A 21,381-nucleotide genomic window follows, 5' to 3' on the forward strand; every position below is an offset into this window, starting at 1 on the left:
CACATCAATGTGAGTAGAATGCCAATTTAGAAAGTGGTGTTAAAGAGTTTGCTTGTGTAAGAAATTAAATAAAATTTTACTTCTGACTGATACTTAGACCTTTGCACTCAAACTGAACTAAACCTCTGGAGGCTTAACTGGATCTCAGACAGCAATTCACGGGATTTTTCAGCTTCAGTCATCAGTAGACATGGGACCAAGTGAGAGCAGCAAGAAAACTCTGCCCTCAAGACCCACCTAACACAGCAAACCACAAAGCCCTAAAGGAGCACCTAGAAGATCCACCTGCTGGCATCAGTCATCAGGTAGATTCATGCCCAGGTGGGAGTGGTGGGAAACCCAAGCTCTAAAGCCCCACTCACCACAGAGGCCCCAACAGCCCACAACAGCCCATTAACTGGCATCACCTATCCAGTACATGTGCGACCAGGTAGGAGTGGTGGGAAACACTTACCTTCAAGCCCCACCTGCCACAGCAGCCCCATTGTCCTTCAGGAGCACCTGGAAGTCCCACTTGAAATCAGCAGTAGTCCAGCTGATGGAAGCTGAAGGGGAAGCCATGAGATCCCCACTCCTGCCTCTGCCCAAAGCTTATCGAAGTCCAGGCACCAGGCAGATACATCATCACACTAGTAAGAGCACCCAGAAGGCATGCCTGCTGGCACAAGCGATGTGGTGTCTCTATGCCTAGAACAAACCCAAAACAAACAATGAAGAGAAAGAAAAAATACAAATGTTTAAGCAAGCCCTCCAGGGAACAACACACCACAGAAAGAAAATCAGCCCCCAGACCCCAACAACACTGACAAAAGAATGTCTCTGCCTAACAGGTAAGGAATTCAGAACACCATAATTAAAAAACCCAAAGATGAAGAAAAAGAAAACAATGATATGAGAAATATAATCAATGAACTGAAGAATGAGAATGAATCATTAAATAAGAAAATAGGAGCTTCCTTGCTGGCACAGGAGTTAAAGACACAGCACGATTAAGCCAGCCACTGAAGCACAAGTTCAAACCTCCACCAGCCAGGGAGCTGACCCACGTGGTGCAGCAGACCTCTCCAGTCTAGCCCACTGCTCCCCTCAGCAGTTTATTTCAGTCAATAGGCCTGTTTTGCTCCACACTCTGTCTCTGGTGAGTCCTGTCACCCCCGACACCATACCTCTGGCCTATACCCTAATTCTTGTATGCATAAAATAAATAAATCTTTTAAAATATTAAAAAATTATAAAAATAAATAAGAAAATAATGGAACAGCAGGATATTAATAGAAATAGAGGTGCTGACAAATTCTGGGAAAAGCCATGAAATATAATAGATGAAATAGAAGAATGAATTAGTACTCACCGAGAATAGATATAAATAGAACCAAAAAAGAAAAGGAGATTGATACAAAGGAAAAAGAATAAAAAAAAAACCACTTCAAGAACTATCCAACATCATGAGGAAAGGAAATATAGGAGTCATCAGAATCCCAGAAGGTGAAGAGAGAGACAAAATAAATGAGAAGCTAGGGGCCTCCCCAGTGGTGCAGCGGGTTGAGCACAGCATTGTGAAGCTGTCTGCAGCCTCTGCAGCACCAGTTCAATTCCTGCCCGGCCAGGGAGATTCACACATGGCGTGGCAGACCTCTCCTGTCTCACCCGCTGCTCCCCTCAGCAGTGTATTTCGGTCTGTCTGCCTGTTCTGCTCCCCGCTCTGTCTCTGGTGAATACTCTCACCTCCCATGCCTCTGGCTTGTAACCCAGTTCTTGTATAAAAATAAATAAAATCTAAAAAAAAAAAAGAAATGAGAAGCTATTCAAGGAAATAATTGAAGAGAACATTCCAAACGTGAAGAAAGAAATGAAAATAGACATACAGGAAACTAGAAGAATAGCAAATGACCATAACAAATGGAAAACTACAGCAAGAATCATAATAGTAAAGTTTCTAAAAGTCCAAAAGAAAGGAAAAATAAGAAAGCTGGCAAGGGGGAAGAAACAGATAACCTATAAAGGAAAACCAATTAGGCTGGCATCACACTTCTCTGAGGAAACACTACAGGCAAGAAAAGTATGAAGTGATGAATCCGAAGGCAAGTTAAGGAGAATTAGGCAGCCTCAAAGACAGTGCAGGTGGGGACCTCCGGAGAATTAAGGAAGGTTTCAGAGATAAGGGCAACAAGAGGAGTGTAACTAATTCTGCTGGGAATAATAAACATCCCAGGCCTAAAGTCAACATTGTTACCAAACGCTGGCCTCAGTTTTCCTCAGCTAATAAAGGGAGGTGGAGTTTGGGGAAAGGAGAGTGGTTTAATTTGTTGACAAATTAGGAGGGCAGCAGACACATGTCTGAAAGACCACCATCCTGCCCTTCGACAGAGTGCAGGAATATTTATGCAGGGGGAGATGAGAAGGGGTCAGCACTGAGACCGGTGGGCGCCAGCCTGTTTTTATTCAATAGCTCATGTTTGACTTTCTTGTCCCTAAAATGCAGGGGTGCTCATTTGGGAGACTGGGTCATAAAGATAAATCTATCAAACAAGGGGGAAGATGCAACAAATGGGGAAAGACAAACCTGTTAGGTAAGGAATGTAAAGATCCCCCACTCAGTAGCAGATTGAGACACCAGAGAACTAACCAATCACAAAGAGACTGGTGGAGCTTTAAAATAATGAGGGAAAGAAGGTGCATATTCCCTGAGACACAACTCAACTTTGGTTTCCTTGCCCCTCCCTGGCCTGGTTTCATGGCCTGGGAGTCCCAATTTGTTTCTGTTCCTTTTCTCCTCCATAAACTTTCTCTTTCTCTAAACAAACCTGCCTCTTCTCGCAAGCTTGCCTAAGAGTTTGTGAAGTTCCTACTGCTGCTTCGTGAAGTTCCTACTGCTGCTTCGTGACTACCAACCCGTGGTAGTCTAGTGGCTGGGACTCAGTGCTGCCCCTGCAGCCTGGGATCTGTTCGTGGCTGGGAGACTAGGCCTGACAATTCTGGTATCAGTGACATATTTAAGACAAACCAAGACAAAAAAAAAAAAATGCCGCACAAGAATATTGTATTCTGTGAAGTTCTATTTGCTATATGAGGAAAAAATGAAGACCTTCTCAGGAAAAAAAAAAAAAAACAGAAATTCACTTCTACTAAATCTCCACTCCAAGAAATATTACAAGAAGCAGAAAATCTAAACCAAAAGAGGAACAGGAAGAACCAAACAAGGTACTGAATAGAACCACAAAACGATGAACAAAAATGGCAGTTACAAACTATAATGTATCAATAAAATTTACAAAGCCAATATTACACTAATACAAAACCAAATAAAGACAAATATATATATATATATATATATATATATATATATATATATATATATATATATATAGGTCCCTCCCCCTAATGAACACAGATGCAAACATCCTCAATAAAAACTTAGCAAAACAAATCCAACAATTCAACAAAAGGATGATATAACATGACAAAGTGGGATTTATTCCAGGGACACAAGGATGGTTCAACATCCAAAAATCAATTAATATCATTTAACACATCAACAACAACAACAAAAAAAAATGCTCATAACAACAGAGGTGAGAAAGCAGTTCATAAAATTCAACATCCATTTATGATAAAAGTCCTCAAACTTATCGGTATAAAAGGAACACAACTTAACATAAAAAGCCATAAATGACAAGCTCACTGGTAACAGCATTCTCAATGGTGAAAAACTGAAAGTCTTCCCTTTAAGATCTGGTACAAGACAAGGTTGTCCACTCTCACCACTGCTTTTCAATATAATACTAGAAGTCCTAGCTAGAACAATTAGGCAAGAGAAAACATTCAAGGAATTCAAATTGGGAAAGAAGTAAAACTATCATTGTTCATTGATGATACGATAATATATTGTAAATTTTATTTGATAGTATTCCCTTTTCTTGATTTTTTGGAAGAGTTTTTGTAGGATATGCACCAGTTCATCTTTGAACTTTTGGAAGAACCCATTGGTGAAATTATCTCGTCCTTCATTTTGTTTTTGGGGAGGGTTTTGATAACTGTTTCAATTTTGCTGCTGGTACTTGGTTTGTTTAGGGTTTCTACTTCTTCTTTATTCAGGATTGGAGGATTGTGTAGTTCTATGATTTTGTCCATCTTATCCAGATTGTTGAACTTGTTTGCATATAAATGCTGATAATAATAATAATAATACTAATAAGCTCCAATTATCCTCTGAATTTTTGCTTTGTCTGTTGTAATATCTCTTCTTTCATTTATGATCCTATGTATTTGAGTTTTTTGATTTCTTTTGGAGTTTGGCTAGAGGTTTGTCTTCTTTTTCAAAGTAATGGATCATTTTTTTCATTTCTCTTTCATTTATGTCTGCTTGAAATTTTATTATTTCCTTTCTTCTACTGGCGTTGGGTATTTTTGCTCTTTTTCCAGTTCTTTGAAATGGGAGATAAGGTTGTTTCTTTGTATTCTCTCTTGTTTCTTGAGTGGGCTGTATTGTTATATACTCACCCTTATTACTGCTTTTGTTGTGTCCCATACATTCTGGAAATTTGTGTCCTCATTGTGTATAGGAAGGCTACTGACTTTTGTGTGTTGATTTTGTATCCTGCCACTTTACTGAACTGATTGATGAGTTTAATTAGTTTTTCTGTGGAGTTTTTGGGGTTCTCTATGTATATTATCATATCATCTGCAAATAGTGATAGTTTGACTTCTTCTTTTCCTATTTGGATTCCTTGGATGTCTTTCTCTTGTCTTATTGCTCTGGCTAGGACTTCTAGTATTATATTGAAAAGCAGTGGTGAGAGTGGACATCCTTGTCTTGTTCCAGATCTTAATGGAATTGCTTTCAGCTTTTCACCATTGAGAATGATACTGGCTGTTGGCTTGTCATATATGGCCTTTATGATGTTGAGGTATGTTCCTTGTATCCCAAGAATTTCAAGGGCTTTTATCATGAATGGGTGTTGCACTTTGTCGAAAGCTTTCTCAGCATCTATTGATATTATCATATGGTTTTTTATATTTCTTTTTGTTGATGTGTTGGATAACGTTGATTGATTTTCGGATGTTAAACCACCCTTGTGTCCCTGGAATGAATCCTACTTGGTCGTGGTGAATGTATCTTATGGATACATTGTTGGATTCTGATAGCTAAAATTTTATTGAGGATTTTTGCATCAGTGTTCATTAGCGAGATTGGCCTGTAGTTTTACTTTTTTGTGTTGTCCTTGTTCGGTTTTGGTATTAGTGTAATGTTGGCTTCATAGAACGTGTTTGGTATTGTCCCTTCCTTCTCAATTTTTGGGAAGAGTTTGTGAAGGACAGGCACTAATTCGTCTCTGAATGTTTGGTAGAATTCATTTGTAAATCCATCAGGTCCTGGGCTTTTGTTTTTGGGGAGGTTTTTGATTACCATTTCAATTTTGCTGCTTGTAATTGGTCTGTTTAGGTGTTCTATTTCTTCTTTATCTAGCTTTGGGTGATTGAAGAGTTGTAGGAATTTGTCCATCTCCTCTAGATTGTTGAACTTGTTTCCATATAACTGTTCATAGTATTTACTGATTATTCTTTTGATTTCTGCTGTGTCCGTTGTGATTTCTCCTCTTTCATTTATGATCCTGTTTATTTGTGCTTTCTCCCTTTTTTCCTTTGTGAGCCTGGCTAGGGGATTGTCTATTTTATTGATTTTTTCAAAGAACCAGCTCTTGGTTTCATTGATCTTTTGGATTATTTTTTTAGTTTCAATTTCATTTATTTCTGCTTTGGTTTTTATTATTTCTTTTCTTCTACTGGTTTTGGGGTTTTTTGTTGTTCTTTTTCTAGATCTTTGAGCTTCGAGATTAGGTTGTTTCTTTGAGTTCTTTCTTGTTTCTTGATGTGAGCTTCTATTGCTATATATTTTCCTCTTATTACTGCTTTTGCTTCATCCCATACATTTAGGATATTGGTGTCCTCCTTGTCGTTCAATTCAAAGAATTTTTTAATTTCTTCTTTGATATCCTCATTAGTCCAGTGGTCTTCCAGTACTGTGGTTTTTAATCTCCATTAGGTAGGAAAGTTCCTTGCCTTCTTTTTATGGTTTATTTCTAGTTTGATGCCTTCATGGTCAGAAAAGATGGTTGATATGATTTCAATCTTGGTGTATCTGTTGATGTTTGTCTTGTGCCCCAGTATGTGATCGATCCTGGAGAATGATCCGTGTGCGCTTGAGAAAAATGTGTACTCCGTTTTTTGGGGGTTTAGTGTTCTATAGATGTCTGTTAAGCCCAATTGCTCTAGGTCCTTATTTAGAGCTTGGTTTCTTTACTTATTTTTTGTCTTGTTGATCTATCCGTTGTTGATAGTGGTGTGTTGAAGTCTCCCACTACGTATGTGTTTTCTCTGATGTCTGTTTTCAGAGAGGACAACAGTTGTCTGATATATTTTGGTGCTCCTTCGTTTGGTGAGTATATGTTAATGAGTGTTATTTCTTCTTGAAGTATTGTCCCCTTGATCATAATGTAGTGACCATTGGGGTCTCTTTTTATCTTTTTGAGTTTGAAATCTGTTTTATCTGATATAAGTATAGCTGTTCCTGCTTTCTTTTTTGGTCCATTTGCTTGTAGGATTGTTTTCCATCCTTTAACTTTGAGCCTATTTTTATCTTTTGTAGCTAAATGTGTTTCCTGGAGACAGCAAAAGGTTGGGTTTTGTTTCTTAATCCAGGCTGCAACTCTGTGTCTTTTTATTGACAAGTTTAGTCCATTTACATTTAGAGTTAATATTGATATGTTAGCATCTGTATTTGCCATTGTGATTGTCTTTCCTTTGATTTTATTTATTTATTCTTTTAATAACTTTTTTTTGGCCTTCTTTCATTGTTATTCGTCCCTCTGAGGTTCTGGCTTTAGGACTCCTTGTAGTATTTTTTGGAGTGGGGGTTTATTTGTAATGAAATTCCGGAGTTTCTGTTTGTCTGGGAAGGTCCATATTCTTTCTTCAAAGAGGAAGGAGAGCTTTGCGGGTAGAGTATTCTTGGTTGGCATCTGTTTTCTTGGAGTCTGTTGACTATGTCCCTCCACTCTCTCCTTGCCCGTAATGTTTCTTCAGAGAAGTCTGATGTCAGCCTGATTGGCTTTCCTTTGAATGTTATCTGTTTCTTCCCTCTTGCCAGCTTCATTATTTTTTCCTTGTCCTGGATTCTTGGGAGCTTTACTATTATGTGTCTTGCTGTATTTTTTCTTTCGTCGTGGAAGTTTGGTGTTCTTCTTGCTTCTTGTATATCAATTTTCAGCTCCTTCTTCACATTTGGGAAGTTCTCTTCAATTATCTCTTTGAATATTTTCTCTGTTCCTACATCTCTCTCCTCTCCTTCTGGTATTCCTATAACTCTTATATTTCCTTTCCTCATGGAGTCAGATAGTTCCCTAAGTCTTTCTTGGTTCTTTTTCCTTCGTACTTCTCTTTCCTTTTCTGTTTTGGTTCTTTTTATTTCTGTGTCTTCAAGAGTACTTATTCGTTCTTCCATTTCATCTATTCTGCTTTCATTGCTTTTCCCAGAATTCTTTAGTTCTTCCATTAATTCTTTGATCTCCTGCATTTCTTTTACTTCCCTCTTTAGGGACTCAATTTCTTTCTTCTGACCATTGTTTTCCCTCTCTAGGGACTCAATTGAATTCTTCTGATCGTTGATTATTTTTCCCTTATCATTGTTTTCCTTTATGACTTCTGTCAGTTTTTTAATCACGGCAATTTTAAATTCTCTTTCTGGAACGCTCAGAAGTTCTTCCAAGTTACTGTTGTTGCAATCTGGGGGCTGGTTTTCTTTTTGTGGTGTGCTTTTTCCCTGGGGAGTTGCTAGGTTGCGTGTGGTTCTTCTACTCCCTACTGTCTGTTTTCTAATTTGCCGTATGCGTTGGGACACTGTGTTGTTGGGACTGGCCGGCATCTTGTGTGAGCTTCTCTGCTCCCCTCTGGTTCCTCCAGGAGCCATATGTCAGTTTCAAGCAGTCTTTACTGGAGAAAGGTCTCTGTTCTAAAATGCCGATGTGGGGACACACTCCCCTGTGCGCCTGGTCTGCCACGGCGGTGGGTTCCTGCTCCCCCTCTGGGCTTGGACTGCAGGCCACAGGGGGTCTGGCGTGGGCGAACTTCCCCCGCTCACCTCTGGCTCCTGAGGAAGCCTTCTTTACTGAAGAAATGTAGTCTTTACTGAAGAAATGTCCCTGTTCTAAAATGGTGATGTGGGACACACTCCCTGCGCGTCCGCTCTCAAGCACACTCTTCTGCGTGCCTGGTCTGCCCCGGCTGTGGGTGCTCGCTCCCCCTGTGGGCTCAGACTACTGGTCGGAAGGGGTCCGGCGTGGGCTAACTCCCCAGCTGGCCACTGGCTCCTCCAGGAGCCTCTGCTTGCTTCAAGTCACTAGGTGGCGCCAGAGATCTCTCCTAGAGCCCTTGGGGATCTGATTTTCCACCCCGTGGGACAGGGAACAGAGCGGGAATGGTAGGGTAAACCTCAACGGCTTTGGGGTGCTGTGTCTGCCTTGTGCCCCACCGTCGTGTGGAACCCACGCCCCTAATTTCGTGCCCCCGGTCTCAGTTCCAAAGCCCTCAGTTCCAGGACTTGGGCTGTAGCCCAGTTCAGTGGCGCGTGAATGGCGCCTTTTGAATCCCGCTCCCCTGCCTGGGCGCCTGGTTCCTGCTCACTCAGTGAGGGCCTCTGCGCGTCTCCCCGCAAGCCTAGGTCGCAGGCGCGGGGACCTGTGCTTGCTTTTCAACCGCACTGCTTTTCCGCGCGATCCCGATCCCGATCCGCATCTGCTTTTCCAGCGCGCCGCTTTTCCACGCAAGCTTACTGGGCGGCCCGGGGCTGTGTGCTGGTGCTGGCCTCCTCCTGGGGGGGGGGTCTCTCTTTAATGGCGCCTGGAGCTCACCTCCGCGGCGGATCCTGCAGGGTTCTCCACAGCTCCCGTTCACGGGGTGTGGTGGCTGAAATAGTTCCTTTCCACTCACAGTCCCGCTTGCTGCGTAGTTTGTTCTTGTTGGTCCTTTTAGTTAGTTTTTTTTTTTTTTCCCTCCTCTCTGCTGGTCGGAGAGTGCTGACTCTGTGGGCGGGGGAGGGGAGCAGGGTTCTGCGCTTTCCTCCCTTCTGGTCCTCTTTTATGGCAACTTTCTTCTTCGGGCAGTTTGCTGGAGTCACCCGTTTATCTTCCGTGTCCCAGTTCTCACTGGGACCTGCCGCTTTTCCTCCCTATTAACTTTTTTTAATGGGAGATCTTACTCGCAGCGTCTCCTCGCCGCCATGTTGCTCCGCCCATCCTTCTATCTGGGTTCTTGATGCTGGAAATGTAATTTCTTTTTTGGGGGGGTCAGGTAAAATGGAAATTGGGAAATTTCAGGTTTTTTTTTAATTTTTTTAGAAGTTAAAACTTCCAGTAGGAGAATAAAAAATAAAATGTTAAGTTTTGGCTATCAGCTGGTAGTGAGTTTAGCTGGAGCCTTGGTTACAATTAAATGGGGTTTAAAAAAAAAACTTATAAAATCTTGCCAGAAATCTAAATTAGGAAATTTGGTAGTTTTTCATTTGCTTGATCAGTGAAAATTTTATGGAACCTCAGTTGTGCTCCTGAGATACTCTATAACATGTTCGCCTTTCCTCGTGGGAAAGACATTAGATGAATTTAACATATTTTGTATCTTTCTGGTTGTAGAGTAAATGGTTTTTCAGGCTTTTCTGCCCTCCCACCATTAGGATCTGCATGCCCAATGCGGGACCTGCAGTTGTTATGTTGTTGCAAACTATCTTATTTACTTCTGTCGGCCATGGGAGGCGTATTGAGATAGTCACCAAGAGAAGCAGAAGCAAGAAAGAAAGCCAGAAGAAAGAGAGAAGCCCAGAGTGAAGACTTGCCTGGGGCCTGGAGGCCTGCCTGCTTCCTGTCCCCCACCCCCACCCCTGCGTGCAATGTACCTGGTTGCTGCAATGCATGTAGAGCTCAATAAAAGCCTGAGAAGGCCACTGAGGGCTCCAGGACTCCTTCTTTACCAGTATGCAAGATCAGAAAACCTGCTCTGTGGCCATCCTACCCCTACACTGGTACATTGGGACTTAATGGGACACATTGCTGCTTTAGAAAAATGTTTAACCTTGACATATCCATAAATGCTGATATTGGTGTTTTAAAATTTATGTGAAACCTTTTAAGTATCTGATATATAAATTGCTTGTCACTTTTGATTGTTATTTTTCTGAATTTTTTTTCTTACGATTTATTTATTTATACAAGAACGGGGTACAGGCCAGATGTGCAGGAGGGTGAGAGGATTCACCAAAGACAGAGTAGGGAACAGAACAGGCAGACCGACCAAAATACACTGCTGAGGGAAGCAGTGGGCAAGACAGCAGAGTATCTGCTCGCCATCTGCGTATCTCCATGGTTCGCAGGGATCTAACCGGCACTGCAGAGGATGCGGACAGCTTCACAGCCCTGCGCCCATCCGCCTGCACCACCAGGGAAGCCCATTTTTCTGAAATATTGTTTTACAAAATTCCTTGTTTGTTATCATATTTTACTTTTGTTTCATTTGCAGAAATTGTTTCTGGAAAATTTAACAGAAGAAAAAGCTGGACTCATGCTAATTGACAAAACTTGAGAGCTGGAATTTTCTACACAGGACTGAAAGGACTATTGGAGAAAAACATAATTTTGATCAAATTTTTGTTTGAAAGTGATACCGGAATTGTCAGGCCTAGTCTCCCAGCCAGGAACGGATCACAGGCTGCAGGGCAGCGCTGAGCCCCAGACACTAGACCCCCATGGGTTGGTGTCTCACGAAGCCACAGCAGGAACTTCGCAAACTCTCAGGCAAGCAAGCGAGAAGAGGCAGGTTTCTTTATAGAAAGAAAATTTTATTGAGGAGAAAAAGAACAGAAATAAAGTGGGACTCCCAGGCCTGGTAGGGGCAAGGAAGCCAAAGTGGAGTTGTGTCTCAGGGAATATATACCTTTTTCCCTCATTATTCTAACGCTCCACCAGTCTCTTTGCGATTGGTTAGTTCTCGGCTGTCTCACTTAATTTGCTATTGAGTGGGGGATGTTCACATTCCTTAATTAACAGCTTTCTCTTTCCCCATTTGTTGCATCTTTATCTTTATGGCCCAGTCCTCTAGATGGGCATCCCTGCATTGAAGTTAAACAGCTGCCCTTCTAATGTGTCCATCAATTAAACCACTCTCCATTTCTCCAATCTCTGCCTCCCTTTACCAGCTGAAGGAAACCAGGACTAGCATTAACAATGTTGTCCTTGGTCCTGGGATGTTTGTTTTTCCTAGTGGAATGGGTTACTTTCCCTTGATTGTCCTTATCTCTGAAGCCTCCCTAAATTCTTCAAAGGTCCCCTCCTGCACTGTCCCTAAAACTGCCTAATTTCTAGCTTGCCCTGTGTCTCAAAAGGATATTGCTTTTTGTTGTTTGCTTTGCTTTGACTCCAGGAACTTTTTTTTTCAAACTGACTAGGATCTGGAACAATGTTAAATTGCAATTATTTTGACAGCCAGCTAAGGGGCTTTTTTATTTAAAATATCAAAAGATTCATTTTACAACATTGCGCAAGAATCTCCAGCAACTCTAGAATTAAACTTCATTTTTCAAATTCTCTTTTTTTTCCTCCAGAGTTTCAATATGCCCTGCAACTCTCAAAAGGCCATGCTGGTCCATTTCAATGGTATTCAGCGCACCTCTGATTCCTTGCGCTGCTTCTCCCACCGCCACCATCTTCTCACCTGCACAAATACAGCCTTAAATTGCATTTTTGTGAGCAAAATTAAATTATCTTTGCATTTTCTCTATCTTTGGTACCATTATAATACTTAAACGAGGCAATAATTCTTATTACTCATGGCAATGTCACTTTATTTGCATACTTTCCATAGGAAATTTTATTTGTCCCTCCTTGAACTACAGAATTAGAAACATGTTTCATTATATGGCTCTGCTGGAAATTCTTCTGGTCATTGAATTTGAGCTGAAGCACGAAGAGTGCCTGCCATTTGCTTGTAGTGTTCCAGAGATTTCCAGTGAAGTTGGGGAAATTTGCCTCCATTGACAGGTCTAGAAACTCCTGAGCGAAAAACCCTGAGAACTTCAAGAAAAGGGAATCTCACTATGATCTTGATTCTGAGGCATGTACAGACCAGATGTTGAGAGTTCAATCTAAAATCCTTTATGGAACATTCCAACCAAATTCTGAGCATTTATTCTGACCTGTGAGTTTATGATCAAATTTATTATTTCATAGAATTGGGACAAAGGTGGAGAAAATTATTTTGAACAGTAAACCAGTTTTAAGGTTTTTCATGGTTTTTTTTTTGATATTTTGTTTACTATTTGCTTGATTAATATCTGTAGTTTTTTTTGTTTGTTTTTGGCTTGGACTCATCAATTGTTTTCTGGAAATGGAGGACTTTGCCGCTCTAGCCATCCATGGACAGTGCCTTATGACTGATTTTTATTTACTTTGAATACATTGGAAACCCAAAAAAGACTGTCTTCTGAGGCTGTACCCCCAGATCATCACTGCCATGGAAATGGTGGCAAAAATGAAAAGCAGAGATTTTCTTACAGACACACCTTCATAAAGGGGAAGTGTCATTTTCCTCAGCCTCACTTACATGCAGACTGATTGGATTACAGGTCTCAGTGTGCCATGAACTGGACTTTCTGAGTGGGAACTAAGGGCATTGCTGAGTGGCCATGTGAAGCTATATAACATGGAAGGCAGATTGGTTCTAGGAGTTCTTGTTTCTCTGGATTTGACTTGCATCTAGGGACTTGAGGAGATTTCAAAGGAAATGTTGGGAGGAAAGACATGTAGAGACACTTGAAAGAGACACATGGGTGAGATACACATGGGAAAGTTATCTTTGGGAGAGACAATGGCAGCCATTATCTTTATTGTACTTTGATTTTGCTCTTTTTGTTCTAGACCTGCCTTGTCATTTTCTTGTTGTTTTCTGCCAGAAGATGCCTTAGACTTTGCAGCTTTGGGATTTATTATTTTTCTCATAACATTTCTCAGTTCAGTGAGATTTGGAAAGAAAGGAGGTAAAAGCATAAACTCAGTTGCCACCTAACCAAAAAAGCTATTTTTAAAAAACAACTAATAATTAACTTCTTTTTTGTAAGTTTTTTGTACAATTTGCTAAGGTTTCCTACTTCTTGAATATATATTTGGTAATGTGCATCTTTCTAGAAAATAATATAATATAGTTATCATAGTTATCCATTTTTCTTTGTACAAACATCATAATTTTGAAAAATACACTTTTTATCTGTGATTGAATCTACTCATAAAATCCTAGTTTTATGTATTTGTCTTAAAGCTTTTTAAATTTTGGCTAATTAATGCTGTGCTTCTCACTAATGAAGCAATGTCCATTCAACCACTGGGATTCTAATTTCATTTTCCTGTACTTTGAAACATTAAAATAGATATATTTTGGCATAAAATGCAGATAAACATGATTTATAGGATGACAGAAGAGAATTCAAGGAAAAGTGCTTTTGGCAGAACTCATAGAAACAGAGGAGTAAAAGAATGGTGGTTACCAGAGGCTGAGTGGGAAGTGGGGAAAATAGGGAGATGCTGGTCAGATGGTACAAACTTCGAGTCACAGATGAGTAAGTTCCTAAATCTAGTGTACAGCATAGTTATTACAGTTAATACTGGATTATATACCTGAAAGTTGTTAAGAGTATATATTAAATGTTCTCACACTACAATGAAAAGATGTGACAGGATGGAGGTGTTAGTCACTACTACACTGATAATTATTTTTCAATGTATGTGTATCAAATCAATGAATTGTAAACCTTAAAATTATATAATATTATATGTCAATTATATCTTAATAAGTTGAGGTTGAGAAGAAAACAATAATGCCAATATAACACCAAATCTCTAACACTGTACTGACACAAAACTGGGGTTCCCACCTTTAGGAGAACTGTTTTAACAAAGTCTTTCAGTTCCTCAAAAACTACCTTTCTGTGTGTGTGTGTGTGTGTGTGTGTGCATGTGTGTATGACTCAAGGATGATGGCTCTATATTCTTAATTTGATCTCTAATAATTTGTAATAGGAAAAAAAATATGCTTTTGGGAGACTTCTGGAAGGTGAGGGGAGTGCTCTTTGCCATGCCTGCTGTATTCCTTGGTAAAGACTTCTAAAAGAATCACCTAACTAATAATGAATTATTTATTTGACTTGCGTCTTTAAATAACTTCTTATATTTAGCTAACAAAATTTACCTTTCTGTTTGCTAATTCATTAATGCTTTTTGAAAATTATTTTAAAGCCAAAACCGGGCCTCCCCGGTGGCGCAGCGGTTGAGCGCTGGGTTGTGAAGCTGCCCTCGGTCTCCGCGGCGCCGGTTCGATCCCCGGCTGCTCCCCGGCCACTGGAGGAGGGTCCCACATGGTGCACAGACCTCTCCTGCCGCCCGCTGCTCCCCTCAGCAGTGTACTTCGGTCCTTCTGCCTGCTCTGCTACCCGCTCTGGCTCTGGTGAATTCTCTCGCCCTCCCGCGCTTCTGACTGTACCCAGTGCATGTATAAACAAAACAAACAAATAAATAAATAAATAAAACATGCCTCTATAAAAAAATAAATTAATAAAAAAAATAAAGCCAAAACCCTGCTCTTCTGTTGTCCTTTTTATTTGAGTGGTTAATTCATTTATTTTCACTCTGTTATTTGATATTTAATTTCTTTGAGTGTATAGATATGACTGTGAGTTCATTCATATAGTAACTGGTAAATCACATATAATTATAGTGAAATTTGATAAGTTCCTGAGCACCGTTTATTTCAGTAAGTTTGCAGAAAGACCTAGATATCTGTAATTTTTTAATATTCTCAGACCATATTCAGGGAAAATTCATTATAATTATTGATGCATAAGTTCTCATTACTTCTTTTATAAATCCATTGTTATAAGAACTTTGATTTATGTTTTGTTCCAAAGTGTTTAATTCAGTTTTAATTTTCAAGTGGTTGAGTTTTTCATTAATATCTAGGCTTTCTTCTAATGCGACCAAAGATGATTTGTGATGTTTTCTTAATTTTTCTTTATATTTTGAGAAAATTAAAAATACAGAAAAATACAGGAGCATTATGAAGGTCATCATCTTTATATCACCTTGAATTAACTATTGCTATTTTGCCATATTTGTTTCCATTTTAAATGTGAAATACTTTTTAAAAAATATTTATTTATACAAGAACCGGGGTACAGGCCAGATGCACAGGAGGGTGAGAGGATTCACCAGAGACAGAGCAGGGAACAGAACAGGCAGATGACCGAAATACACTGCTGAGGAGAGCAGCGGGCGAGACAGGTGAGGTCTGCCGTGCCATGTAGGACCTCACCTGCCAGGAGGGATCAAACTTGCGATGCAAAGGCCACACACAGCCTCGCAGCACAGCGCTGCACTCAACCGCCTGTGCCACCGGGGGAGGCCCAAGGTGAAATACATTTTTACAAATTTAATTTCCTTTTAATCATTATCCTATATTCTATTCCATTTCCTCTTCCTCATGGGTACAAGTTTGTCATGTGTGGTTCTAGTATATTTCCAATAGCTTTGCATATATATGAATGCATCCATAAACACCATAAATTGTTGTGCTAATTAGGTTTTTGATTTGCATGTGTGTATTTTTTTTAAAGATTTATTTTATTTATTTATTTATTTATTTATTTATTTATTTATTTATACAAGCACTGGGTACAGTCAGAAGCGCGGGAGGGTGAGAGAATTCACCAGAGCCAGAGCGGGGAGCAGAGCAGACAGAAGGACCGAAGTACACTGCTGAGGGGAGCAAAGGGGGGCAGAGAGGTCTGTGTGCCCTGTGGAACCCTCCTCAGGTGGCCGGGGAGCAGCCGGGGATTGATCCAGCCCTGTAGAGGCTGCGGGCAGCTTCGCAACCCAGCGCTCAACCGCTGAGCCACCGGGGAGGCCCTGCATGTATGTTTAGATATAGTTCATTCCTTTCATCTTCTGTATTCTATTAATATATTCATTGTACTATATTAATCTATCACCCTATTGATAGACATCACATACCCATGTATTTTTCTTATCTTGAGACTTAATAAGGTCTTTGTGACCTAATAATGTTCCAATGCTATTAAATGCTAACTGGGGGTAGAAGTGTACTTTCTGGATAATATAAACCAGAATTAGAAATTTGAAAATAATTTTTAGATTAATTGTTGTCTTCAAGTGTTATATGTTAATTTATTTCTTCTACTTAATTTGTAACTAAATTAGATAAATATGCTAATGTCTGTCACTATTGTATATTGTCAATTTCTACTTATCTCTCCCAGAATACCTTTTGAATTTAAAAAAAAAATTATAAATTCAGGACATAAAAATCATCAAAATTTTCAAATTTTATTTAAAAAGGAAATAACTATTCATAATTATTCATAATTTCAGCACTCAATAACCACCATTAAAATGTTAATGTATAGTCTCCAGATTTCTTTTTACCCATACACTTAAAGGCATTTTACACATGCAAAGTGTTTAAAAATAGTTTTTACAAAGTTTGCACTTCATTATATATTATAAACTGAAAACTTTATACATCTATTTTTTGCATCTTATCCAGTTATTTTCCTAGGTGCGGTCACTAAATGAGACATTCCTAAATAAAGGTAGAAATACTTAAAGTGTTGATATATATTTTAAAATTGCCATATTTTGTAACTTACACTTCAATAAGCATGCTAGTCTATTTAATCAGCTCTCTATAACATAACTTTTTACCAAAGTTAGAAGCGAGAGGTAGACTCTCATTTTACTTTAATTTTAATTCCTTTGAGTATTCGTGAGCTTAATCATCCTTTCAAATACCCATTGACCATTTGCACTTCTTTTGTAAAAAGCATGCTCCCACACAATCTTCTTTTCCCTCGTTGGCATTGCCAGGTTTTTTTTTTTTCCTTTTTTTTTTTTATTTTGCTTTGTCAGATTGATTTTGTATTCATTTTTCGTCTCTTTGAGTTCTGTTTCATTCAACCTTTCATCCTTTCACTGTTTTATTGACAGCAATTACATATATGTATCTCATATATTCCACTATTTTCAGAAGCTGGCTCCCTTTCTTTCGTTCCTTCTCCTCTCTATCTTTTCTCTTGCTCTCTCATCTCTCTTTGTTTCCTTCTCTCTGTCTCTGTCTCTCCCGCTCCCTGTCTCTCTCTTTGTTTCTCTTTCCCTCCCTCCCTTTCCTCCGCTCCCTTCCCCCTATCCCCCTACCCCCTCCTCACTAGCGCCTCCCCCACCCCCTCCCCAGTACAGAAGTTTTTAATTTTGGCCCAGTCGAATCTATCATTCTGGGCCTGGCGCCGCGTCAGCAGAGGGGGGCGGGGAGGCGAGCACCGAGTTGGGGGAGGGGACCGGGAGGGGAGGAGCGGACGGCGCGGCTGCTGCGGGAGTTGCTGGGAGTGAGCGCGGTGGAATCACTCGGAGGCAGCGGAAGCCTTGAGACCTGAACGCCGACACCTCGGCTGCGGCCTACACGGAGCTCTTTCTCCACCAGACGACTAGGAACTGCAATCTTCATCACAGAGGTACGGTGTTCTGCGCTCTCCGCCTGGCCGGGCCCAGCCTGCTGCGGCGGCGCTTCTTCTTTCCTCCTTCCCTCGCTCTCTCTCGCCCGCCCGCCCGCGCCTTCCCTGCCTGCGTCACCGCGGCCGCCATGGCTGAGAACGGCGAGAGCAGCGGTCCCCCGCGCCCCTCCCGCGGCCCTGCTGCGGCCCAAGGCCCTGCCTCTGGCCCTGCGGAGCCCAAAATCATCAAAGTCACAGTGAAGACCCCCAAAGAGAAAGAGGAATTCGCTGTGCCTGAGAATAGTTCGGTCCAACAATTTAAGGAAGCGATTTCAAAACGCTTCAAATCGCAAACCGATCAGCTAGTGCTGATTTTTGCTGGAAAAATCTTAAAAGATCAAGATACGTTGATCCAGCACGGCATTCATGATGGACTGACTGTTCACCTTGTCATCAAAAGCCAGAACCGACCTCAGGGCCAGTCCACACAGTCTAGCAATGCCGCGGGAACTAATACCACCACGGCATCAACTCCCAGGAGTAACTCCACACCTACTTCCACAAATAGCGGCCCGTTTGGGATGGGGAGCCTGGGAGGACTTGCAGGCCTTAGCAGCCTGGGCTTGAGCTCCACCAACTTCTCTGAGCTCCAGAACCAGATGCAGCAGCAGCTTCTGTCCAGTCCTGAGATGATGATCCAAATCATGGAAAATCCCTTTGTTCAGAGCATGCTTTCGAATCCCGACCTAATGAGGCAGCTCATTATGGCCAACCCACAGATGCAACAATTGATTCAGAGAAACCCAGAAATCAGTCACCTACTCAACAACCCAGATATAATGAGGCAGACCCTCGAAATAGCCAGAAATCCAGCCATGATGCAGGAGATGATGAGAAATCAAGACCTGGCTCTTAGCAATCTGGAAAGCATCCCAGGTGGCTACAATGCTCTAAGGCGCATGTACACTGACATTCAAGAACCTATGCTGAATGCGGCACAAGAGCAGTTTGGGGGTAATCCCTTTGCCTCTGTGGTAAGCACTTCCTCTTCTGCGGAAGGTGTGCAGCCTTCACGTACAGAAAATCGAGATCCACTACCTAATCCATGGGCACCACCACCGGCTACTCAGAATTCTGCGACCACCAGCACAAACACCAGCAGTGGCATTGGGTCTGGTAGTAGCTCCAGCAATGCCAGCGGGAACACTCTGGCTGCTGCCAATTATGTCGCCAGCATCTTCAGTACCCCAGGAATGCAGAGCTTACTGCAACAGATAACAGAAAACCCTCAGCTGATCCAGAATATGCTCTCTGCGCCCTACATGAGAAGTATGATGCAGTCACTTAGTCAGAATCCAGATTTGGCTGCTCAGATGATGCTGAATAGCCCCGTGTTCACTGCAAATCCTCAGCTGCAGGAGCAGATGCGTCCACAGCTCCCAGCTTTCCTGCAGCAGATGCAGAATCCAGACACACTGTCAGCCATGTCAAATCCAAGAGCTATGCAGGCTTTAATGCAGATCCAGCAGGGGCTACAGACATTAGCCACTGAAGCACCTGGCCTCATTCCAAGCTTCACTCCAGGGGTAGGGGTGGGGGTGCTGGGCACTGCTATAGGCCCTGTAGGCCCTGTTACACCCATAGGTCCCATAGGCCCCATTGTCCCTTTTACCCCCATAGGCCCCATTGGACCCATAGGACCCACTGGCCCTGCAGGTAATCCTGGCTCCACTGGCTCTGGAGGTTCCACTGGGCCCAACTTGTCTAGTTCTGCACCCAGTGAAACCATGAGCCCAACCTCAGAATCTGGACCCAACCAGCAGTTCATTCAGCAAATGGTGCAGGCTCTGGCTGGAGCAAATCCTCCACAGCTGCCGAATCCAGAAGTCAGATTTCAGCAACAACTGGAACAGCTCAATGCAATGGGGTTCTTAAATCGCGAAGCAAACTTGCAGGCTCTAATAGCAACAGGAGGCGACATCAATGCAGCCATTGAGAGGCTGCTGGGCTCCCAGCCATCCTAATTACATTTATGTACCTTGAAAAAAAGTATCTTATTTTTGATAATGGCGCTTAAATCTTTACACAAAATTGTGCTTTACTTTCGTTATGATTCTTTTAAATCTGTCTAGTTATAAATCTAATGTATTTTAATGTGTAGTACATCCCTCTATCTTTCCTTTCCTCCTTCCTCCCCTCCCTCCTTCCCTCCTGCCCTCTTTCCCTCTGTCCTTTGCCTCTTTCTCTCCTTCCTTCCATTTCTTTCTCTGTTTTGAATGGTGGGAATCAATGCTGTTTCACTGATAGGTGTTGCATGTACACCTCTGTTTATTCTGCATTTATTGTGATTTTTGGAAAATGGTATCAGCCTTCACAGTTGGGTGAACAAGTTTTATCCTACAGATGTCCAGTTTATTTACATTTTAAGCATTAGCCTATTATAGTAATTTAATGTAGAATGAAACTATTCAAAAACAAGCAAATTATTTGAAACTCTAATTTGTGGTACAATCTTGCTTATTGTGACTTTGGCATGTATTTTTGCTAGCAAAATGCTGTAAGATTTATACCATTCTTTGATCTTTTTTGCTATATTTGTACACAGTATAGTAAGCACAATTGGAACTGTATATCTAGAAATATTACAACAGAATCTCTGAGCTGAAAATGTGCAACCAAAATGAGGAAGAACATAGGAAATATTTCTGAAGCTAGGTATGTCTCACAATTTTGTAGAATCTTACAGCATATTTGATAAACTTCTCAGTGAAAATGTTGGCTAGACAAGCTCAGTTAAAATATAGTAGAAATGTTTATCCTGGTATCTATAAGTATACATTTAATTGTACAGAAAACTTACAGTGTGACATTGTGTCAACATTTACAGATTGATTGTATATGACCTTAATCTTTGTGCAGTCTGAAGGATCTGTGTAGTAATGGCAAGAAAGTGCTTTTTACCTAAGACTTCCTTCTCAACTTCTCCCATAAAAAAACCCTAATTTGCATTTTGATTTGTAATTGGAAATGTAACTTTCACTGAAAATGTCATGTGATGTTTGCATTACTTTTAACTACAGTGTATAAAGGAAACTGTATCTTTTGACTTTCAGTTATTTCTCTTGTGCACAGGGAAAAAGGCATTAAAATGACTAAAAAAAAATAAAAAAAATTAAAAATGGATAAATCTTCTCCTTTTTGTCTTCTGACCCTAGAGTCATGTTTAGAAGGTCGCCCCACCCCATGATTATATAAATCTTATTCTGTATTTTTTAATTTTAATGGTTTTGTTTAAAAAGTTCCTTTATAATAACTGGAATTATTTGGATAAATGGATTTTGATACTCTTTTTTTTTTTTCCCCCAAATGGTTAGCTAGTTGTTAGCTGGTATTCATCTCATTGACCACACCCCTTTCCCATATATGTATGCATACATAATTATGTGTTTGAATTCTCTTTAGTAACACTAAACATTGTAGTCTCAGTGCATCAGCCTGTAGTTATTGAGTTAGAAATATGACTCCATGTCTCTTAGGACAAGTACGCCTATTATTGATCTTTTTTATTTACTATTAATAGGTTCCCACCCCCCAAAATAAATTGGAAATTTGGTTGGGATTGCTTAAATTGTTATTGTGGTTGGAACTACAGAATGGCAACGATTTCCAGAAACAGCATATGTTGCCTCTTTTAAAAAAAAGATTTTTATATCTTTCAAGAGGTATAAGTTAAATCTTGTATAATTTGTGATTTTTTTTTTTTTAGGTAATATGTCCTTAAAGGAAACAGT

The 21,381-nt window shown here is 40.7% G+C and overlaps 1 protein-coding gene across 1 annotated transcript; it reads left to right on the forward strand.

Moving 5' to 3' along the window:
* Positions 1–17,739: 17,739 nt before the first annotated feature.
* Positions 17,740–19,614, forward strand: UBQLN2 (ubiquilin 2; the record flags this gene model as incomplete). The annotated part of the gene is given in 3 exon segments (XM_084258517.1): positions 17,740–19,182; positions 19,307–19,312; positions 19,315–19,614. Coding segments are annotated over 3 exon segments (1,749 nt in total).
* Positions 19,615–21,381: the final 1,767 nt, after the last annotated feature.

This window comes from Talpa europaea (assembly GCF_964194135.1).
Source record: "Talpa europaea genome assembly, chromosome: X".
NCBI classification, from domain to species: Eukaryota; Metazoa; Chordata; class Mammalia; order Eulipotyphla; family Talpidae; genus Talpa; species Talpa europaea.